Genomic DNA, 24,836 nt, shown 5'->3' with positions numbered 1-24,836 from the left:
GTCCCGTCCTCTATCTGCTCCCCAAGTTCCCCCTCCCATTTAGCCTTGAGCTCCTCCACTGACTACTCCTCCACCTCCTGCATTACCTTATAGATGTCAGACACCTTCCCCTCTCCGACCACACCCCCGAAAGCACTCTGTCCATCGTCCCCCGCGAGGGCAGCAAAGGGAATCCCTCTACCTGTCGCCTAGCAAATGCCTTTACCTGCAAGTATCTGAACATGTCCCCTTAGGGAAGCCCAAATTTATCTTCCAGTTCCCCCAGGCCCGCAAACCTCCCGCCAATAAACAGGTCCCTCAATTTACTGATGCCCACCCTCTGCCACCCCCTAAATCCCCTATCCCTGTTCCCTGGGATGAACTGATGATTGCCACCCAATGGAGCCTCCATCGAGCCCCCTGTTTCCCCCCGATGCCGTCTCCACTGTCCCCAGATTCTTAGGGTCGCCGCCACCACTGGGCTCGTGGTAAACCTCTTAGGGGAGAGCGGCAACGGCGCCGTTACCATGGCACCTAGGCTCGTACCTCTACATGACGCCATCTCCATTCTTTTCCACGCCGCCCCTCCCCCTTCCATCACCCATTTACGCACCATTGACACATTGGCTGCCCAATAGTACCCCAGAAGGTTGGGCAGCGCCAGCCCGCCTCTATCCCTCCCTCGCTCCAGGAACAACCTCTTCACTATCGGAGTCCCATGTGCCCACACAAAGCTCAAAATACTGCTAGTCACTCTCCTAAAGAAGGCCCTGGGGATAAAGATGGGCAGGCACTGAAAGAGGAACAAGAACCTCGGAAGCACCGTCATTTTGACGGACTGCACCCTCCCCGCCAACGACAATGGCAGCATATCCCACCTCTTGAACACCTCCTCCATCTGATCTACAAGTCTGGTGAAATTATGTTTGTGAATAGTCCCCCAGTCCTTGGCCACCTGCACCCCCAGGTACCTGAAGCTCTCCCCTGCCCGCCTAAGCGGGAGCCTACCAATTCCTTCCTCCTGGTCTCCAGGGTGCACCACAAACACCTCACTCTTGCCTAAATTTAGTTTATAACCTGAAAAGGTCCCAAACTCAGCTAGCAGCTCCATCACCCCCGGCATCCCTCCCACCGGGTCCGCCACATACAGTAACAGGTCATCGGCATACAACGACACCCTATGTTCCTCCCCACCTCGCACCAAACCTCTCCACCTCTCTGAATCCCTCAACGTCATCGTCAGCGGCTCGATTGCCAGTGCAAACAACAAGGGGAAACCCTGCCTGGTCCCTCAGTAAAGCCGGAAGTACTCCGACCTCCTCCTATTCGTGGCCACACACGCCATCGGGGCTTCATATAGTAGCCTTACCCATCTAATGAACCCTTCACCAAATCCAAACCTCCCCAACACCTCCCATAAGTACCACCACTCCACTCTATCGAAGGCCTTCTCTGAATCCAGTGCCACCACTATCTCTGCCTCCCCCTCAATCGCCGGCATCATGATGACATTCAACAATCTCCGCACATTCGTGTTCAGCTGCCTTCCCTTCACAAAACCTGTCTGGTCCTCGTGCACAACCCCTGGCACACAGTCCTCTATTCTGGTGGCCAGGATTTTTGCCAGCACCTTGGCATCTACGTTGAGGAGAGATATGGGCCTCTATGAACCACACTGCTGGGGTCCTTGTCCCTCTTTAAAATTAACGAGATCTGCGCCCGCGACATCGTCGGGGGCAAAGTCCCCCCTTCCCATGCTTCATTAAGTGTCCGCACCAGCAAGGGGCCCACTAGGTCCACAAACTTTTTATAAAATTTCACCGGGAACCCATCCGGCCCCGGTGCCTTCCCTGACTGCATCTGCCCGATCCCCTTAACTAGCTCCTCCAGCTCAATCGGCGCACCCACCCCCTCCACCTGCTCCTCCTGCACCTTCGGGAAAGAAAGCCCGTCGAGGAACCTCTCCATTCCCCTCCTCTCCCCCGTTGGCTCCGATCGGTACAGTTCCCTGTAAAAGTCCTTGAAGACCTCATTCACCTCTACCCCCTTCCGCACTACATTCCCACTCTTGTCTCTCACTCCAGCAATTTCCTTAGCTGCATCCCGCTTGCGGAGCTGATGAGCCAGCATCCTACTCGCCTTTTCACCATGTTCGTACGCTGCCCCTTGTGCCTTCCTCCACTGTGCTTCTGCCTTTCTAGTGGTCAGCAAATCAAATTTAGCCTGCAGGCTGTGCCTCTCCCCCAACAGTCCCTCCTCTGGTGCCTCTGCGTACCTCCTGTCTACCTCCAGCATCTTTCCCACTAGTCTATCCCTCTCACTCCTCTCGCTCCTCTCCCTATGTGCCCGGATGGATATCAGCTCCCCACGAATCACTGCCTTCAGGGCTTCCCAGACTACCCCCACCTGAACCTCCCCCGTATCATTCACCTCGAGGTACCCCTCAATACTTGCCCGGACCCTCCTACACACCTCCTCCTCCGCCAACAACCCCACATCCAACCGCCACAACGGGCGCAGGTCCCGCACCTCCCCCATCTCTAACTCTATCCAATGCGGAGCGTGGTCGGAGATTGCAATGGCCGAATACTCGGCCTCCTCCACTCTCGGAATCAGTCCCCTACTCACCACGAAGAAGTCTATCCGAGAGTAGACCCTATGTACGTGGGTGAAGAAAGAGTACTCGCGTGCCCTCGGCCTCACAAACCTCCATGGATCCACCCCACCTATCTGGTCCATAAACCCTCTCAGTACCTTGGCCGCCGCCGGCCTCCTACCCGTCCTAGAGCTGGACCGATCTAATGAAGGATCCAACACCGTATTGAAGTCCCCCCCATGATCAGACCTCCCGCCTCCAGATCCGGGACCCGTCCCAACATATGCCTCATAAAGCCCGCATCGTCCCAATTTGGGGCATACACACTAACAAGTACCACCTTCTCGCCTTGTAGCCTGCCCCTAACCATAACATACCTACCCCCCTTATCCGCCACCACCTCCGGTGCCTCAAACAACACATTTTTCCCCACCAGAATCGCCACTCCCCGGTTCTTCACATCCAACCCAGAGTGGAAAACCTGACCCACCCATCCCTTCCTCAGACGGACCTGGTCCGCCACCTTCAGGTGGGTGTCCTGAAGCATTGCCACATCTGCCTTTAGCTCCATCTGCCTTTAGCCCCTTCAGATGAGCAAGTACCCTAGACCGCTTCACCGGCCCATTCAATCCTCTCGCATTCCAGGTGACCAACCGAATCAGAGGGCGTCCCGCCCCCCCCTCCCCCGTCAACTAGCCATAGCCCATCGACTGCCCGCCCCAGGCCAGCACCCCCTGCCCGACCCAGTCCCCACAGCGACAACACCTCACCTCTGTCCTCCCAGCTCCCACCAGCTCCTTCCTGACCCTGCCAGCAGCAGCCCGGTATTCCCCTTTCCTCCCTTCCCCCCCAGGCTAGGAACCCTCCTAGCCGCGAACCGTCCCCCATTGTACTTCCGTGGGTCAGCAAACTTCTGCTGACCCCGGAAACTCCCGCCAATAACCCGACCCCTCCCAAAGTGGGATCATCCCCCAATCTATCCCTCCTCCAGGCACCGCTCCAGCGTGGGGAAGAACCAGTTAAGGCCCCGCCTCCCCCCGTCATCGTCTCCACCCCCCAGCCTCGCAGCACGGGAAACCAGAGGAAAGCTTTCGCACTGACCCACCACACCCTTCTGACGCAGCTCCCAAATACCAGCCCCACTCCATACCCCCAACCCGACATAGAATACAACAAACCCCCCCAACCCTCCCTGCAAGATACAAAACTCAAACAATGCCCCACAGCAAAAAAACATAACAGAACAACACCCCCATAAATAACCATATCAAAATTGCAAAAGTACAAAAAAAAAGAGAACACAGCAACAGCAGAAACCAGCAATAAAGCATTACAACCGACCCCGCAACCCCCAACCCCTAGTTCAAGTCCAGTTTCTCCGTCCGCCCACGCCTCCTCCGGGGAATCAAAATAATAATGTTGGTCCGAATAAGTTACCCACAGGCGCGCGGGCTGCAACATTCCGAACTTTATCTTTTTCCTGTAAAGCACCTCTTTCGTCCGGTTAAATCCGGATCGCCGCTTAGCCACCTCCACACTCCAATCCTGGTAGATCCGTACTACCCTATTCTCCCAATCGCTGCTCTTCAGCTTCTTGGCCCAGCGCAGCACACACTCCCGATCACTGAACCGATGGAACCTCACCAGCACCGCACGCGGGGGTTCATTCTCCTTAGGCCTCCTGGCCAGTACTCTGTGTGCTCCCTCCAGCTCCAAGGGCAGATGGAAAGACCCGGCCCCCACTAGCGAGTTCAGCATCGTAGCCACGTAGGTTGTCAGATCCGACCCCTCCAGCCCCTCCGCAAGGCCCAAGATCCGCAGATTTTTCCGCCTCATGCGGTGATCAAGTTCCTTGAAGCGTTCCTGCCACTTCTTGTGGAGTGCCTCGTATCCCTCCACCTTACTCACGAGGATCCCGGCCTCCTCCTCTCGTTCAGTGGCCTGCGTCTGCAACTCCTTGATGGCAGCACCCTGGGTCGTCTGAATCTCTGAGAGCCTTCTGTTCGTTTCCTGCAGAGAGCTCAGTACCTCAGCCTTGAAGTCTGCAAAACAGCGCAGGAGAGCAGCTTGTTGCTCCAGGGCCCACTACTTCCACTCCTCTGGAGCTCCGCCGGCCACCATCTTGGATTCCTTCCCCCATTTTTTCTGGGGAGCGGCTGCCGTTTTTTTCCCCCTTTCCACTCCGTGTTCGAGTCATGGACTGCGGGGAAAGTCGATCAGCACACCTTCTCCCACCGGGAGACGTCGGAAAATTTCCGTTTTGGGCTCTAAAAAGAGCCGAAAAGTCCGTTTAAAACGGGAGCTCCCAAATGTGTGGCTTCCTACGTCATCGCCGCCACCGGAAGTCGTAAATAATTTTTAAAATAATCTATCCCCGATAATCTTAGGTTCTTGTTGAGCAAAGGAATCCAGTATCTCTGTCTTAAAAATATTCAATGACTGCCTTCTGAGGCAGAGTTCCAAAGTTGCACAACAGTTACCTCATCTCTATCCTAAAAGGATTGCCCCTAATTTTAAAACAGAGCCCCTTATTTCTGGACTATTCCACAAGAAGAAACATTCTTTCCACATCCACCTTGTCGAGACTGTTCATGATCTTATATATTTCAAACAAGTCACCCCCTAACACTTCTACACTCCAGTGGAAACAAGCCCAGCCTATTCAACCTTTCTCACAAGGTAACCTACTCATTCTCGGTAACTACCTAGTAAACCTCCTCTGAAATGCGTGCTACGCTTATCTTTCCGTAAATAAGGAGACCAAAAACTGCACACAATATTCAATTTGTAGTCTCAACAATGCCCGGTATAATTGAAACGTAATATCCTTTCTACTATGTTCAATTCCTCTTGAAATAAAGGTTAGCATTCTATTAGCCTTCTTAATTACTTACTGTACCTGCATACAAACCTTTTGTGATTACGCAGTGGAACACCTACATCTCTGCAGCTTGGAATCCTAAGGTCGTTCTCCATTTAAGTAATACTCTGCTATTTGTATTCTCCCTGCCAACATGAACAAATTTACATTTTCCCGCATTTATACTCCATCTGCCAGATTTTTTTCCCATTCATGCAGCCTTCCATGTCCATCTACAACCTGCTTATGTCCTTTCCACAATATACTTTCCGAAGTATCCGTCATCGCCTTCGCTCCCGTCTTCTAAGTCATTAATATAAATTGTAAAAAGTTGATGTCCCAGGACAGACCCTGCAGGTCCCTGAACATAGCACTGCGCTGTCTCGCTTAATTCCTGCCAATCTGTGGCATTCTCCTCATCTAACTGTGTTCCAAAGGTGTTTTGGAACCCATTCTGCACTGAAAACAGCGATTGCAGCTCCGCAATCTGCTTCCTACATTTTGCATGATCTACTGTGCTCTGTCTTTGCTCAGTGGTGGCAGCATGGAGTGCTCTTAAAGCTGCTTTTAGGTCAGAGCATTGCCTCTGCAATGCCTCTACCTGCTTTTCTGATTCATCTCGTATCAGGACTGCACGTTGCACATCCTGATAGGCTTTTTCATATTGGGTCTGGGAACTGCTCAGATGGGCTAGACACGACTGATGTGCTCTCTTGGCATCATCCACCTCTCTACCAGCTTCCCTCTTAGTTCCAGGTTTTCCTTCTCGATGTCCCTGACATCCACTTTACTCATTCTATTTTGTTCTTCTAACTCTGCTCGGAGCGTCCGAACGACCTCCTCAGTGCCTCGCAATTGTGCCAAACAGGACACGATTGCCATCGGCTTGCGTGCTTTACTAAGAATTTTCTTATGAATTTGAGAGAGGTTCTCCCACCAAGTATGTCCTATACTCCCGGGGCCTGTCTCCTCATTCATACAGAACTCATTCCAAAGGGGCCATCCTTTCCCTTTTAGATACTTGCGGAGTTCCAGCTCCCACACGGGACACTGACCTACTCTGCTACTGCTGCTCGCTGCGACCAAGAACTGCTCCGGGTTCATGAGGCATTCCATTGCCTGCATGGCCATTTCCTCCTTCTGTCTTAATTTGGAACAGGGGATATTCAGGTAATGTTTTAAAAGATGGGTAAGGCTTTCGCTATGTTCCGCTTAAAAACTCCGGACAGTTTGTCGCAACAAACAATCTCTCAGGTTAACCTTACAACCCTGTTAGTTACGCATGCACAAAACACACTTCCGAATTATCGTTATTGATTTGAACTTCTTGAACACTTGTGATTTTTCCTTTTTCCCTATTAGATTTCCAATTCAAATTTCTGGGTTCTCTCGGAGTAGGGGTGCCACTTCTAATCGAGTCCCGGCGGAGTCGCCACTAAAAGTTGGTCGTTCTAAGTTAGTGTGTTTAACACTCCTCCAATAGAGGCAGTGTGCTTAACACTCGTTTGGCTCTGTTTCTTATTTCTATGCTCTGGAGTCGCCAGGTGCCGTAAGAGACACCGTCACAAGTGCTAAGGTCAAGTTCAAGTCAATAAAGTCATACACCGATTGGTAAGTCCAAAACAATTAGAGTTTATTATAACAATTATAATAAATACTCATGCACACGCTTAAAGACTAATACTTATCTAAGTAGGAACAAGCAAGGTCAGGGAACAAGGCCTTTGGTCCTTTCTGGTCTGCAACTTCTGTTCGCTAATAGTCGGCAAGAGTACAAGCAATGCCTGGGTCACGTAGCGATCGTTGTTTTGGCACTTACTTATAGATGGCTGCTGCTCAACGGCCGGTGATGAAAGACAGGAGGCTGGAGTTGGAGGCCGGAGACAGGAGGCAACAGGAGACAGCAGGCCGAACCATGTGCGGGACCTTCTTTTTATAGGTCCCCAGAGGTCCGTGCCCCTTGGGGCGGGCTCTCTCACCTGCTGGGGATCGATTGGGTCTTTCCCAATCGATGTGATTCGAACCCCCCTATCCTAGGGTCGTTCCTTGATGGCTGGGGCGGTTCTTGGGGCTTATTGTCCTGGTTTCGTTGGCGCCATCCTGTCTGCTTAGCTATTGAAAAGTATCGATTGATACTTAAATGTATCTATTGTATCTGGGACTGTCCCGGTATCACCTCATTAGTATGCAGATCGTTTTCCCATTAACATCGCTGCCTGGACTCTGCAGATGTGGGGAAACCGGTTTTTACGAGTGTCACACTGTTGAAAGCTTCTGCAAGCTGTTTGTCCTGGACATGTCCGTTTTTCCCTGCAGTCTTTGCAGTTCTCCATTTTGTATACTGGTGTCCATTTTAGATGGCTACATCATCCTAGCCAAATTCAACATAAAAGTTATAGGTCAAGTGAGCTTCATAATGCACTTTGTATCTAAGCTCTGGCCAATAACACGGGCAAGAATGTGGCATCAGGGAAAAACCATGTGGTGTCTGAGAGGGCAAGTGTGTGGCATCTCTATGGAGGTAAGAATGATATGGTGCGGGCAAGAGTGTAGCATCTGGGGATTGAAGAGTGCTTGAGTGTTGCCTCCCCCAGAGCAGGGCACCTTTGCTTGCGCTTGAGTCCTGAGAACGAATAGTGATCCTGGGTGGTTGCTTGAACAGAGTGCACGGGGGTGGGAAGTCACTGGGTCAGCCCAGGGGTCGAAGATGATGTTCCTAGGCGGGGCTGGGATCCATTCTTAGACAGGCCGCCATTGGGAGGACTTTGACAGAAGGTTATGCTTTGCATCCATGAGGGGAGAAGAACACAAGGGGAGTGATGCAATATCAATTATGTCGAGACGAGTGTAGAGTGTAATTGAGGCTTTATTACGCAGATGTGTAGCCTCCCGAAGCTGCTGCCGAAATGGCTGCAGCTCGGAGAGCCCACATATTTATACTCCGCCTACTGGGCAGAGCCAGCAGGCAGGGATCTACCCCCGTACCTGTAGTACAGGAGCATTACCATAATACACCTCATATGCAATATATATACACAACAGTGGTGACTACCAAATTCACCCCCATTAAAAAAAGAGTCCAGCGGGGGTAGTGGAAGACTATTTACATGTATCTGTTAACATTTTAGGAAAAGTTAAAAAATTCAGACGATGGGGCACCTTGATCCTTCGTTGCGAGCGCCGCTGTCCCGGTGGTGATGCAGGCGTTGGTTTGATCGCCGGTGACTCCGGGAGCGCATTCACCTCATCTTCATCCCCGGGTGGGACCAAGGGGAGGGCGGATCGTCCTGGAGTGGGGGCTGTGGTGAGGTGCACTGGGGGGAGGAATGGTGGCACCGGGGCAGAGGGGGGGGGGGACGCAGCTGGCGCCAGGTCCCTGCGGGAGACTATGTCATGGCAGCCGTCAGGGTACACCACGTAGGTGTACTGAGGGTTCGCATGGAGCAGCTGTCCCCTCTCGACCAACGGGTTCACCCTTGTGGAGCCGCACATGCTTGCGGAGGAGAACGGGTCCTGGAGCTTCCAGCCACATTGGGAGCGAAACCCCGGAGGTGGACTTCCTGGTGAAGACGTTCATGGGGGGTTTCGTTAGTCGCAGTGCTGAGGAGAGACCAAATGGAGTGAAGGGCGTTGGGGAGGACCTCTTGCCAGCGGGAGGCCGGGAGATTCCTGGACCGTAGGGCCAGCTGGACTGCCTTCCAGACCGTCCCATTCTCCCGCTCCACCTGCCCGTTTCCCCGGGGGTTGTATCTGGTCGTCCTGCTCAAGGTGATGCCCTTGCTGAGCAGGTACTGGCACAGCTCATCACTCATGAAATGAAAATCACTTATTGTCACGAGTAGGCTTCAATGAAGTTACTGCGAAAAGCCCCTAGTCGCCACATTCCGGCGCCTGTTCGGGAAGGCTGAAATGAGGATCCCCGGTCGCTGTGGACGTAGGCGGGGAGACCGAACAGAGCGAAGGTGGTGTTGAGGGCTTTGAAGACGGTGGCAGACGACGAAGAGGAATCTGGAGTATTCGTCGACCATGTTAAGAAAGTACGTGTTTCAGTCGGTGGAGGGGAGAGGCCCTTTCAAATCCACGCTGAGGCATTCAAAGGGGCGGGAGGCCTTCACCAGATGCACTCGGTCTGTCCAGTAGAAGTGCGGTTTACACTCAGCGCAGACCTGGCAGTCTCTGGTGATAGCCCTGACCACCTCGATGGAGTAGGGCACATTGCGAGCCTTTATGAAGTGAAAAAAACGGGTGACCCCTGGGTGACAGAGATCGTCGTGCAGGGTCCGGAGTCGGTCCACTTGCGCGCTGGCACATGTACCTCGGGATAGGGCATCGGGGGGCTTGTTGAGCTTACCGGGGCGATACAAAATCTCTCAATTGTAGGTGCAGAGCTCGATCCTCCACCTCAAGATCTTATCATTTTTGATCTTGCCCCGCTGTGTGTTGTTGAACATGAAGGCACCTGACCATTGGTCAGTGAGGAGTGAATCTCCTGCAGGCCAGGTAATGCCTCCAATGTTGCACAGCTTCTACAATGACTTGGGCCTCCTTAATGACGGAGGAGTGCCGAATTTCGGAGGCATGGAGGGTGCGTGAAAAGAATGCCATGGGCCTGCCTGCCTGGTTGAGGGTGGCAGCCAGAGCGACGTCTGATGCATCGCCCTCGACTCGGAAAGGGAGCGTCTCGTTGACCGCGTGCATCGCGGCTTTGGCGATGTCCGCCTTGATACGGTTGAAGGCCTGGTGAGCCTCGGCTCTCAGTGGGAAAACGGTGGAGTGAATGAGTGGGCGGGCCTTGTCCGCATAGTTAGGGACCCACTGGGCATAGTACGAGAAGAACCACAGGCATCGTTTGAGGGCCTTGGGGCAGTAGGGAAGGGGGAGTTCCATGAGGGGGCGCATGCGATCGGGGTCGGGCCCTCCATTTTGAACCACATAGCCGAGGATGGCTAACCGGTTAGCGCTGAACATGCACGTCTCCTTGTTGTACGTTAGGTTGAGGAGTTTGGCGGTGTGGAGGAATTTGGAAAGGTTAGCGCCGTGGTCCTGCTGGTCGTGGCTGCAGATCATAGAATCTTAGAATCATAGAATTTACAGTGCAGAAGGGGGCTATTCAGCCCATCGAGTCTGCACCGACCCATGGAAAGAGCACCCTACCTAAGCCCAAACCACCACCCTAACCCTGTAACCCAGTAACCCCACCCAACCTAAGAGCAATTTATGGCCAATAATGGCCAATCCACCTAACCTGCACATCTTTGGAATGTGGGAGGAAACCGGAGCAGCCGGAGGAAACCCACGCAGATACGGGGAGAAAGACAGTGACCCAAGCCGGGATTCGAACCTTTGACCCTGGAGCTGTGAAGCAAATGTGCTCACCACTGTGCTACCATATAGACTTGGAGCCACTTGGTGTGGGTGTCCACAATGATCAGGAACATTGCCCTCTGAAATGGGCTGGTGAAGTCGATATGCATGAAGGACTGCCTGGCCATTCCCATGGGTGCATCGGCGCTGCCAGTGGAGCTTTTTGATGTTCTTGGCATGAACTACAGTGCTGAACCATCTTCTATGCCAGAACCGATTCCCCACCACCAGATGTAACTGTGGGCGAGCATTTTCATCTTCGACACCCCGGGGTGTCCGTTGAGGAGATCTTGCAGCGGGGGGGGCACTTTGTGTTCTGGAACAAACCCCACATCCCCCACAGTAAGATGCCATCTTCTACACTGAGCTCCTGGAGTTTTGTTGTTTGGGCCCTCAGGTCATTTGGCAAAGCTCGGTATTGGTCTCCATATAGGATGATGTGGCATGGATAACTGTGCATCCATTTAGGTCCATTCCTTCATGCAAGCCACTGTGTTGTGCAGAGAGTCCATGAAATGGAGGGCAGCGATGACCTCTTCAGCTGATGTGGTTGCCGGTGGCCTCATGGAGAGGGTGAGGCTGCTCAGCATGTCGGCAGGTGGCATCCTTGTGCCAGGGCTGTGTTCCAAGGTATATTTGTACGTGGCTAATAGCGAAGCACACTGATGGACCCCGGCTGATGTGATCAGGGGAATCACTCGATCCTTTTTAAACAACCCAAGCAGTGGCTTGTGGTCGGTGTAGCCAATGAATTAATGCCCGTAGACGTACTGGTGGAATTTGTGAATCCCAAAAACAACAGCCAAGCCTTCCTTCTCAATTAGCGCGTAATTGCACTACATGCCAGTGAGTGTTTAGGGTAAAAATGCTATGAGTCGTTCTGAACTATCATGCGTGCAGTGTGTGAGGACAGACCCCCACCCCGTAAGGGGAAGTATCGCACATTAACAGAAATGGCTTGGCAAGGTCAAAGTGGGTGAACAGCTTCTCGGAGGACAGTTTCCATTTCACATCCATGAATAAAAGCAAATTACTGCGAATGCTGGAATCTGAAACGAAAGAGAAAATGCTGGAAAATCTCAGCAGGTCCGGCAGCATCTGCAGGGAGAGAAAAGAGCTAACGCCCGAGTCCGACGACTCTCCGCCAAAGCTCCTTCGAAAGAGTTGAGAAAAAGGGTTGGAGTCCTCACAGGGTGTAGGGTGCAAAGAGCTGTAGTCTAGATATCTGTGGGAGTCAGTGGGCTTGTAGTGGATATGAGTGGATAGTCTGTTGCCGGAAATGGAGACCGAAAGATCAAGGAAGGGAAGTGAAGTGTCTGAGATGGACCAGGTGAAAGTGATGGAGGGCTGGAAACTGGAAGCGAAATTGATGAATTTTTCTAGGTCTGGGACGAGAGCATGACGCAGCACCAAAATAGTCATCAATGTGTCGGAAAATGAGCCTGGATAAGCCTCGAACAAGGAATGTTCCACAGACTCCATAAAAAGGCAAGCGTAGCTAGGACCCATGCGGGTACCCACTGCTACGCTTTTGATTTGGAGAAAGTGAGATGAGTTAAAGGAGAAATTGTTGAGAGATAGAATTAGTCCAGCCAGGCAGAGGAGACTGGCGGTGATGGTGATGTTATCCAGGTACGGGAAAGTGGCCTGCTCGTACCGGTCAACCATTCGGTCCATCTCCCGTTGGTGTCGCCGAAGGGCACCCTAAGAAAGTGGTAAAGGCGGCCGTCCACTTCAAACGCGGTGTATGGGTGGTCCGCATTGCGAATGGGGAGCTGGTGGTAGGCAGATTTCAGATCCACTGTTGAGAAGACCCGGTACTGTACAATCTGATTGATCATATCAGATATGCATGGGAGGGGGGAACGCGTTGAGCTGCGTGTATCTGTTGATGGTCTGGCTGTAGTCAACGACCATTCTGTTTTTCTCCCCAGTTTTCACAACTGCCACTTGGGCTCTCCAGGGGCTATTGCTGGCCTCAGACCTGATGAAGGTCCTGTCCTGGGCACTGTACTGTCTGCTCCTGGTGGCGACGGGTTTGCAAACAGAGAAGGCGGGTCGACTTTAAGGATTGTGAGACCGCAGACAGTAAGGGGTGGTAGGGGCCTGCCAAATTTCAGGGTTAGACTCTGGAGGTTGCACCGGAAGTCCAGGCTGAGTAGCAAGGCAGCGCAGAGGTTGGGGAGGACGGTTCAGCTGCAGTCGATCAGGCTTGATGCGGAGGTCCATCGCTGTAAAAGCTCTGTGTAATAAATTGATGCACTATCAATTACGACGCGACGAGAGAGTGTAATCGAGGCTTTATTACGCAGAGATGTGTAGCCTCCCGCAGCTGCGGCCAAAATGGCTGCAGCTCGGAGAGCCCACACATTTATACTCCGCCTACTGGGTGGAGCCAGCAGGCAGGGATTTACCCCCGTACCTGTAGTACAGGGGCCTTACCGTAATACACTTCATATGCAATAAATGTACAACAGTGGTGACTGCCACAGGGAGATGAGAGGGGAACGACGTCACCAGCGTATCTCAGCCATCCTCAGGCTGCAATCAACAGCTATAGAGCCTGAGCAGCGACGAGGGACCCTTATACTGGATGGGGAAGCCTGGTTATCTGGGCTGGGCGCGTGGGTGGTTGGGTGTAAAAAGTGCAAAGCTCATATGACCTGCAACTCTGGGGAGCTGGTGATGGCGAGCGATGCTTTCTGATGCCAGTTAAAATTACTCTGGAGGCTTGACAACATTCAGCTCTCCCATGCCTGCCACGGAAAATGTATTTTTCCTAAATCAAATAACTAATTAAACTAAATCAAATAAGCTGTGGGCCAAATTAAAGGGGTAGCCACTTACAGAGAAACTTCCCGAACCAAAAAGCAAATCACAAATGAAACTTAAAACATTAAACCAAAACATGAGTAAGAGGATCGATAAGGCACATCAGTCTTCACAGTGCCCACTGGGCACAGAAGACCTCGCTGGTGTTGGTGAACTCCGCCTGCTTCCTCTGTAGGGATGCTTGGCTGAAAATGTAGCTGTGATAGAAGGGCATACATTTTGATTGGACGACCCCCTCGACCGTCAGCTGCCTGGACCTGTTGATGATGGGTTTGGCCAGGCCCAGGAGCTGGTTTACGTGGAGGCCCTCCTCCTCCTCCTCCTCCTCCACACTGGATGCCTGTAAATCAGGAGCATCGGGCTGAAGTGCAAGCAAAAATTGTAACAATAGATTTTTAAATAACTCAAAAGTGATTGCAGTATAAAGCAACCTATATTCGCATGGTCCACAAACTTCACAAGGTCGTTAAAAGGACAGGCATATTGGGAGTTCATGAAAATATGGAACCTACTGTTGTATGGGACTGCTGTGTGTAACACCTCCACCTCAGGTCCCTGATGTTAAGGGGGGAGTACTCTTCCGTAGAGGGTCCTCCTCTACTGAACGGCAACGAGGCGTGCCAAGGCATGTCCTGGCATCGAGCGAGCGCAAAGAAATGAAGGGTGTGCAGCAGCAGCCAAAACAGGAAACCCTTCAGTGCAGTGTGAAATGGCATGTAGGGTATTTCTGCGAGGCGCCTCGGCTGTGGTACACTAGCTCCCAATGGAACGCTGAGGGCTTGGGGCCAATGTGAAATTACACCTGAGTGGTATGCGCTCAGGCAATAGTCCACCGCACACCTGGGCATCCTCGAGTGTGCATCTGGGCCGAGCTCAACCGTTTTGAGGTCACGGGTGGCTTTGGACGTGGGCTGGACACCCACCATTGAGCCATGTGCTAATTCGCGAGGTGTCATCTACCAGCCAGCACATGCCTGATCCTGGTCACCCCAGCGGCCACTGTCCATCCCTCTGCCAGCCACCTAAAATGGTATTGGTGGAGATATGATTCCTGAGCAGTGACTATCCCTGACGATAGCCGCTACTCCAGATGGGTGACAGCTGAGCCGACTACATTTCAGACTTGGTAAAAAGTGGGGCAATGCCTGCAAGTAGTGAAAAAGACCTCCGCTGTCACATGTCTTCAGCACGATGACTATTTCCCATTTATTCTTGAATGTCAACTTTAGATACCAGTATTTCTTGTTATATTGTATGATTCCTTTGGTGATACGAAACAATGTTTCTAGGGAAGAGTATTTAAAGAAATATTCACCATTTAACTAGGTACATGAGAAATGGGGGATGAACTTTAATTAAGGTATATATAAGGTGAAACATAATGGGTCAAGGATGTTCCTGAGCAAAAGAAGATGGGTTTGGGATCCGATTATGTAAAGTTTCCATGAAACTTATCAACAAAGCTAATAAATGTAGGAATGGATGCAAAAGGCATAGAACTGTAAATTTAAAAACACTACCACAATTTTGCATAATTCAGGATCATTTTTGTCCTTCACGTCCTTGGCTGAGGAAAATTGCTCCAATTGCATTTTCATACTGACCTGTAGAACTGATTGTTAGGAGGATTGAAACAAATTATATTGCAGCCACAAAAAGTCATCACCTTTTCAACATTAATTGCTTCACCTTGTGCTTATAATTTAATATTTTTGACACTATACAGTTGAACAATAATTGTTAAAGAGTGAAAGTATAATTCTACTTGATTTGTTTTTGCTGTTTTTATGCCTGTGTTAACTGCATGCAAAAGTCCAACAATTGCATTTGTATGGTACCTTTAATGTAATGAAACATGACAAGATATTTCATAGGACAGTTATCAATCAAAGCCATGGATTAGTTATTTTTAACCAAATGCGTATGGAATAAATATCCTGGTGACATTACTGTGGTACATTTACACTGCCATCATCAGTGCTTAGTTAAAACAAAATACAAGTTATTTTTTTCTACATGTCTAATATAAATAATTTGTTGATAGGATACCACCAAAGAAGGGACGATTAGCAGAAGCAAAGCGCTTAGACACGTTGGGTGAACATTTGAAACTTTCCAAAACTGACATTAATATGTAAGTATATGCATTCTAATTAATGCAACCTGGCTTTTAAGATATCTTCAACAGTGTTTTTAAATTTCAGCAGTGAAGATGTGTGTTGAGTAGTATGGAGTAGCAATCAAATTTAAATGTAATAGGGCTAAATTTCCTTTATGTTTCAGCATATTTTCAGTGGAGAAATGTGTCAAATAGATTTTTTGTGACAAGAGAATTTAGCAAAAGTTTCCACCAGCTCCCCACCATAACACTGTCCTTACCTAGTTCCCTTGCATTTTTCTTCCTACAGTCTGCTCACTCAATCCTAAGAATCATCATTGACATATTGTGACAACCCCCTGGGCTAGTGCATGGTCTAGCGACCCAGCTGCACACTGGAGATACCTGAACCCATCAACATCTGTGAGCCCATATTTTACTTTCAGTTTCCCTAAGCTAGTGAACCGACCTTCTAAAAATAAGTCTCTCACTTTCTCTAAACCTTCATCCTTCCATTCCCTGATTTCGTATCTGAACTAGCAGGTTTGAATAACTGATTCGCACAGATATGCGAATTCAAATGCAGGTTTGAATAACTGAGTCAGCCTAGAGGTTGCCCTCAAGTTAAAATGTTGTGGAGTTGTCTCCAGATTTTTAACATGGCTACTGCTATCGAGTTAGATGAGTGTTTCTCTGGTACCACTGGTAACGGAGCTGATACCAGCGCCACTAGCCATGCTCCCCTCACAGATCTGCTTCCACCTGAATGCAAAGCTCATTCGAATCTCTGAACCACTCTTGTAACCAGAAAAGGCCCCAAAACGCTGCAAGATTCCTATAATGTTATCTATTGACGCCTCCGGATCCCTCACATAATAGTAAGGGAGATGTTCCACCCCACCTCTAATCCTTCCCCATGTATTCGAGGACCTCAGGGCTATGGCTAGTGGCTCTATTGCAATTGAAAACAGCAAAGATGACAATGAACATCCCTGCCTGGTACCCCGATAAAGATGAAATGGGTCAGAGATCATTTTGTTCGTGCAAAAACTGGCAAATAGGGTCAATTATAACAGCTGCACTACTCTACAAAGCCCGGCACAAATTTTTCTAAAACAGCAAACAGATAATACCACTCTACCCGGTCAAACACATTCTCTGCTTCGAGCGAGATTATGATCACCGGGACCCGACCCTCCCCTGGAGCAAGCACCACGTTTAATGGTCATCTAACGTTCACTGTCATCTCCAACCCTTCACAAAATCAGTTTGGTCTTTCCCCACCACTTCTGGCAGACAAGGTTTCACTCTGATGCCAACACCTTAGCTAACAGCTGTGCGTCCATATTTAATTGGGGGATTGGATATGACCCACAGTCTAGGGTTCCTTGTCTTTTTTTAAGAGCAGGGGAAATCGAAGCCTGTCTCAGCATTTGTGGCAAAGCGCCTTTCTCCAAGGAGTCCCGAAACATCCCAAACAATAGAGGGGCTAATAAAGTCTATGAAATTTTTATAAAATTCCACCGGGAACCTGTCAATCCTGGTGCCTTCCTCGACTACATCAGTTTTGTCGCCTGCTTGATCTCATCCAACTTCAGCGGAGCTTAATAATAATCGCTTATTGTCACAAGTAGGCTTCAATGAAGTTAATGTGAAAAGTCACCTTCCGGCGCCTGTTCGGGGAGGCCGGTACAGGAATTGAACCCGCACTGCTGGCATTGTTCTGCATTACAAGCCAGCTGTTTAGCCCACTGTGCTAAACCAGCTTCAAGGACCTCTCGTAACTCCTCCTCCACCTTGGGAAACTCCAACTCACCGAAGAATTCCACCATAGCTTTCCCATCCCACGGAGGGTCTGACCCGTATAAATTTTGCTAAAAAGTCTTAAATACCTCATTTACCTTCTGATTCGAGACCAGCCTGCTCATCCCGTGTCTTAATCTGGGCATTCTCCCTCTCAGCCTCTTGTTTCTTCAGATAATATGCCAGGAGCCGACGTGCCTCCTTCCCATATTCATAAATCGCCCCTTTAGCTCACCTCAGCTGTTGTACCGCCCTATCTGTAGTGATCAGATTAACCTCCGTTTGCAGTTTTCTCCTCTCCGTTAATCGTTGTTGGGATGGGGTGCCAACATGCTTACGATCTACCTCTATAATACCGTCTACTAGATTTTCTCGCTCACTCCTTGCCTCCAGCTCCACATGGGTCTTCAAAGATACACTGAGGAATTCTCAGTTGCCGGGATCCTCTGGTTTTCATCAGCACTCTCACGCCCGCGGATTTCCCGATGACGTGGGGTGGCCACACTAGGAAATCCCATTGGCAGGCTGCGGGAATGGAGAATCCCGCTGCTGGCTGGGGCGGCAGGAAAATGTGGCTGACGAACCGGAGAATCCCGCCCATAATTTCTTCTCCAATTACAACCTTCAATGCTTCCCATAGTGTTGAGAGAAAGACCACACTGTGTCAATATTCAAAATCTAATCCTGGATCGCCCCTGAGATCCTTGCACAGAATCCAATGTCTGCTCGCTGACCAAAATCCAGCTGCCACTCCTTTCAATGCTCTTTATCTACCCGCAACTCATCCAATGTGGGATATGGTCAGAAACGATCACTGCCGAGTACTCAGATTAAACTGGACCATCTCCGCCAGGTTGAAGGCCGCCATAGTTTTGCCAGATCCGTGCCAATGTTCTGGTGAATCCTACCATATTTCCGTCATAGTTGATGTTCCAGGCTTTCATAGCCTATTCCGGGACCCGCTCCTTTCTCTGAAAACAATGAAACCAAATGATCATTGCTTGAGGTTGCTTATTCATTTGCAGTTTCTGCCTCAAGACCCTGTGTGTCCAGTCAAGCACTGGTGCAGCAAATAGCTCATCACCACTCATGAATTGGGAAAACTTCACAGCAAAGTATTGGGTTGGCCTTGTGTGCATAACTCCTGCGGGAAGACCCACCAGTCTCATTCCTGGACCTATTTTTTAAATCATCCAGCTTTGCCTTAAAGCCCTTGTTCCGATCTTCAACGATCACCATTTTAGCCTCCAAGGACGCAAGTCTATCTTCGAGCTGGGATGTGGCCTTCCCCACATTTTTATATTTCTCCACCTGCATGCCTACCACTTTAATTGCTTTGCTCAGTTTCTCCCTTCCTGGGCCCAAAGCTTCCTCCACTGTGGTTTTAAATGAAGCCTTCAACTCCTGACTATTTTGCTTGAAGCATTCATCTATTTCTCACCAAATTTCTTTCATTCTCTAGCTACCACCCATGTCGTCATGTTGGGGTGATAGGCATGGTTGCTTCTTCTGCCAGCTTTGATGCCTTGTTTTCTTGGGCTCAACATTTGTAATTTCACTCCTCTGCCCCTCTTCTATGTCAATTTTGACAGAACACTCTTTGTGGTCAATTTCACTGCCAAGAAAGTCCGCTTTTTATTTAAATTCTTTCCATTGGGCAGATAAGACTAAAATGCCAGAACCTGCATGGGAGCTACAAGAGATGCGGTCAATATTTCATGCTGCCATAAGACCATCGACCATAAGACATTGGAGCAGAATTAGGCCACTTGGCCCATTGAGTCTGCTCCGTCATTCGATCATGGCTGATATTTTCTCATCCCCATTCTCCTATAAGACATAGGAGCAGAAGTCTCAAGCTGACCCTTTTCAAATAGATGAGTCATGTTGGGGCAACAACCTGGACATTGTACCTAGCCTGCTCTTTGCTGACAAGAGTAGTACTGCGATGTGTACGAGAATGCACACATTCCATGCCCCGATAGTGACAGGTGTCAGCTTTCTTTTTTTCAATCAATTGCATTTGTTGGATCACCACCAGCTAGCCAGGTAAGTGAAGCAGACAATGCTTAACACATCTTTTCTATCCCTTCCTCCTACTATGGAAGTGAGCAATATGGTCCTGAAAAAGGCTCAGTTGCTCAGGGACTGTTCAGATATCTGGACAGGCAAGCAGTTTTCTTTTCATGGCTCTGCCCCTGAAGCCCTCATTTCCATCATGTTTAGAATAGCTAGAGGAGGATCTCACCCCTCGGTGAGGAATATGCTCCTTGGATGTTCCTGCCACCAAGACCTGCCGCTCCTCTTGTACCTGCATTTCAGCATTTTCTTTGCTGATACCACTCCTACCTACTGCTCTCCTCTACTTCACGAGTCTACCTACATGGAACACCAATGTGCTTGACGCAGAAGATGTGTCCTAAGGGCAACACAATGGCACAGTGGTTAGCACTGCTGCCTTGTGGCACCAGGGACCCAGGTTCAATTCCGGTCTCGGGTGACTGTCTGCGTGGAGTTCTCTGAGTGCTCTCCGGTTTCCTCCCACAGTCCAAAGATGTGCAGGCTAGGTGGATTGACCTTGCTGAATTGTCCCTTAGTGTCCAACAGGTTAAGTGGGGTTACGAGGACAGGATGGGGTCCTGACCCTAGTTAAGGGGTCCTGACCCTAGTTGAGGGGTCCTTTCAGAGGGTTGGTGCAGACTCGATGGTCCTAATGGCCTCCTTCTGCACTGTAGGGATTATATGGTTCTTCCAAGGTGTCTTCTGCAGCCTCCATTTCCTAATAAGACCTGAAGGAAAGAAAAGAGGAACAAGTGTTAGGTTGGCACTGAGAATCTGGACTTTAATATCTGGTAATCTTCAGAATGCATGTTAAAATTGTGAAACATATCTGCTGAGCTGAAAGAAGGATTGGAAGTAATATGCAGGCATCCTCCTCAATTAAGCTGCCAGTCTCACATTACTTGATGTCCATGGGCGGTATTCTCCGCTCCCGATAAGAATCGGGATGGCCGTCGTGAAATCGGTCGAGCTTCACGACGGCCTCGGGGCCCGCTCCCCACACCTAATTCACCCCCACCCGGGGGGCTAGGAGCGGGCCCCAGTTGTTTCCAGCCACGGCCTCGTCACTCCGGAAATGACGCGGAAACGGTGCTTTTCTGATGTCATCCGCACATGCACGGGTTGCCGGTTCCAACCCGCACATGCGTGGATGACATCAGCGCACAGACGGCACAAACCCGCGCATGCGTGGTGCCGTCTTTCTCCACCGCCGCCCGGCAAGACGTGGCGGTTTGATCTTGCCGGGCAGCAGAGGGGAAAGAGTGCGTCCGTTTTGGACGCTGGCCCGACGATCGGTGGGCACCGATCGCGGGCCTGTCCCCTCCCGAGCACAGTCGCGGTGCTCCCATCCAAATCTGGCGCCCATTTCACGAATGCAGCGACCAGGTGTGGTTGCAGCCGTGGTGAAACGGGCGTGAAGGGCCGGACGCTCGGCCCATCGGGCTCGGAGAATCGGCGTTTGCCGTGAAAAATGGTGAGCGCGATTTTTCCGAGGGGGGGGGGGGGAGAATTGCTGGGGGCGCCAGGGGGGCGTAAAAAATGTCGGGAGGCCCTTCCACGATTCTCCCATGCCACGTGGAGAGCGGAGAATTCCGCCCCATGGCTTTACTTGGGTCACTATCTTTAGGGCTTGTTGTTTCGTTTGGGTGAAATAATGAGGAATGTAAGATATTGTCATATTATATATTTTTTTACAGTAATGTTATTAAAACCTTGGTTAAGATGTATACAGACAGTATGACTGCTAGAGTGGTGATTAAGGTGTCGTATCACTGAGATAATCATTGAGGTGGTATGTTCTGCGAATACATCATGAGAACCATTAACTTGTTTACAGAAAGCTAACTAATGGAATATTGTTTAGGTTTGAAGACCCTTGGATAGAGATAATTTTTGTGGGGTATTGTGTTTGGTCCTGTCTAAATAAGTCAAGGGACACCTTGTAAGAAAAGACAAAAGAAGGCCTTGTGCTTTGGGTACAGATGATGTAGTTAATGGGAGGATCCAGCTCTGTCTAAAGAGTTAGTAGGTCCTCAAACTCTGATATGAACAAGAGGTGTTTCAGTTTGGTCCTGAAATGTTCTCTCTACAAAGATTCTGCAGAGAAAAGCAAGTAAAACTCTGGTTGTTAACTTTATTAATGAGTGGTATTTAATATACATTAGTTTGCTTTATTGGAATATACTGAATGGTTTAGAAAGTAAGTTAGAGTTTCTTTGTTTACTTAAGAACTGTTGTAACGGTTAACTATAAAGTTATTTCTTTGTTACTAATCTGGTTAATTTTGTGATTAAATTAAAGTTTGTTTTAACATAAAAAATACCTATTGGTCAGTGTTATCATTTCTGTGGTGCAGTAACATTTCCTCACAGTTTTACAAATTGCAAGTAGTTGGTCCTTGTGAAACTAGTTGAGTTCTTGTTAGGAACCCTAGCACCAGCTACTCCTTTCCTGACCTTGCCCTGCTCTCTGACATCATATGCTATTTTGTCCTGCAATAATGGTTGTTAAAAAGTTAAATGGAAATAAGGTTCATGTGTAAAGTAAATATGCTGTGAGCTGGAGAAAAAGCAATATATAACAAGATTGGAAGGTGATGAATACAAGGCCATTTGTGTGGAATGATAGCCAATGAATGCTGACTTAGCCAGAGAAGCTCACATCCCTTGAATACATTTTTAAAGTGATGTGAGGAAGGAACACTAGAAAGAGTTGCTGGTTCTGCTTGTACTAGAATTCAAGAAGAAAATATTATTGGTGTGCGGCATGAAGAGAGCAAAGGAATTAAAATGAGAATAAGAATGGTGGCGCAGTGGTTAGCACCATTGCCTCATGGTGCCAAGGACCTGGGGTCGATCTTGGTCCCGGGTCACTGTCCATGTGAAGTTTGCATGTTCTCTGCATGGGTCACACCGCCCCAAACCCAAAGATGTGCAGGGTAGGTGGATTGGCCATGTTAAATTTCCCCTTAATTGGAAAAATTAAATTTAAAAAACAATTAGAATAAGTGCTATTGTAGTAAGCCTTGTGATTGTAAGCTAAATGATGTGAAGGGGGCTTTATTGAGAGATGAGACATGGGAGAGAGATGTGTCACAAGTGTTGAGATTCATAAAGAGATGATTGCATTGAATCTTGCTTTCCTTAGGAGGTAATTTAACCTTTTCCAAAACTGAACTCAATTTTTGGGGGTAATGCTACTATACTGATTCCCTCAGGCATTTCTTTCCACCCCTCCTGCATATTCACCCTGTAGATATGCCAGTGAGTGCTGCGGAACATTATTTCCCTTCTTTTTCTGATCATATCCGTTCGGACCTCCAAGGAGGTACCTATCCAAAGCATGAGGGTCATCCTTCTGGCTCTTCCCTACACTGCTTCCAAGGCTTGATATGGACAGTACTTGTGAAATATTCTGAACAGAGCACTGTACAGTTTTATCAGGGCTATCTCTGACTTGTGCTGTACAGTTTTGTGCACATAATTTAAACTTTGACTTCCTTCAGCACTCAGCTATGTAGGTCTCTAAATTGATTGCATACATACAAAAATACAAATTTGGGTAGGCTCCTGAGTCTGCTCCCCCATTCAATAAGATCATGGCTGATCTAATTGTAACCTCAATCCACCATTCCTGCCTACCCCTGATTACCTTTCACCCCCTTGTTAATCAAAAATCAAGTGCAACTATCCCTTAGAAATATTAAAATACTCTGTTTCCATTGCGTATTGAGGAAGAGAGTTCTAGAAACTCACAATCCTCTGAGAAATAATTCTCTTCATCTCTGTCTTAAATGAGTGACCATTTATTTTTAAAAAGTGACCTCTAGTTCTCAATTCTCCAACAAGAGGAAACATCCTTTCCAGGTCCACCCTGTTAATACCTCTCAGGACCTTAAACGTTTTGATCAAGTTGCCTCTTACTTGCTCTAAACTCAAGTGGATACACACCTAACCTCTCCAACCTTACCAATCGCCCCGCGCGCCCCTCCCCCAGGACCCCGGAGCCCGCCCGCGCCGCCTGGTCCTGCCGGTAAGGTAGGTGGTTTGATTCCTGCCGGCAGGACCGGTATGACAGCAGCGGGACTTTGGCGGGCTGGAGAATCGCCGGGGGGGCCCACCAGCAGGCACGGCACGATTCCCGCCCCCGCGGGGGGGTCGGAGAATCCCACCCCAGATTTTTATTGAATTCAAATTTCACCATCTGCAGTGGCGGGATGCGAACTCAGGTCCCCAGAGCATTAACTTGGTTTATGGTTTACTAGTCCAGTGACAATACCACTACGCTACCACCTCCCCTAACGTCCATTTGTAGCCTCATTATGTCCTCTTCACAAATTACTTTCCTACCTATCTTTATGTCATCAGCAAGTTTAACAGCTATACCTTCAGTTCCCTCATCCAAGTCATTTATATAAATTATAAAAAGTTGAGGCCCCAGCACTGATCTCTGTAGCACACCATTTGCCACATTCTGTGAACAAAAAAATATTAATGCCAACTCTATTTCCTGTTAGCTAGTCAATCTTCAATCCATGCCAATATGTTATCCTCTGTACCATGAGCTTTTACTTTACACAATAACCTTTGATGTGGCACCTTATGAAATGGCTTCTGGAAATCTAAGTACAGTTTATCCATCGATTCATCCTTTACCCACAGCACATATGACTCCTTCAAAGAACTCCAGTAATTCGGTTAACATGATTTCCCTGTCACATGTTGATTCTGCCTGATTGACTTCAATTTTTCCGAGTGCCTTTCAATAACATCTTTAATAATGGCTTCTAACATTTTCCCTATGACAGATGTTAAGCTAACTGGCCTGGAGTTCCCTGCTTTCTGTCTTCATCCCTTTTTGAATAAAGGATTTATATTTGCTATCCGTCTATCTCATGGAACCTTCCCTGAATCTTGGGAAATTTGGAAAATTAAAACCAATGCATCTGCTATCTCATTAGCCTCTTCTTTCAGACCTTAGCGTGAAGTCCATCCGGATCAGGAGATTTGCCAGCCTTGACACCCAGCGCATGGCTCAATACCACTTCCCTGTTGAATCTAATTTTCCTGAGTTCCCCCCTCCGTTTCCTGATTTGCAGCTATTTCTGGGATGTTATTTGTGTCCACTACAGCGAAGACAGATGCAAAATACCTGTTTAATTCATCTGCCATATCCCTTCTTTCCATTTCCAGTTCCCAAGGCGCACTTTCTATCGGGGAAATGCTCACTTTGTTAACTCCTTT

At 49.0% G+C, this 24,836-nt stretch overlaps 1 protein-coding gene across 4 annotated transcripts in view; it reads left to right on the top strand.

The window, feature by feature from the left end:
- Window positions 1–24,836, top strand: part of ttc29 (tetratricopeptide repeat domain 29) — a 666,158-nt gene that overhangs the window by 20,472 nt on the left and 620,850 nt on the right. For all 4 annotated transcript variants that reach the window (XM_038791952.1, XM_038791953.1, XM_038791951.1 and 1 more), the window contains exon 3: window positions 15,676–15,765. In XM_038791952.1, the coding sequence (XP_038647880.1) occupies window positions 15,676–15,765 (90 nt within the window). The remainder of the gene's footprint in view (window positions 1–15,675; window positions 15,766–24,836) is intronic.

Source organism: Scyliorhinus canicula, chromosome 3 (genome assembly GCF_902713615.1).
Source record: "Scyliorhinus canicula chromosome 3, sScyCan1.1, whole genome shotgun sequence".
In the NCBI taxonomy this organism is placed as follows: domain Eukaryota; kingdom Metazoa; phylum Chordata; class Chondrichthyes; order Carcharhiniformes; family Scyliorhinidae; genus Scyliorhinus; species Scyliorhinus canicula.
This window is presented reverse-complemented; position numbering and strand designations above follow the sequence as displayed.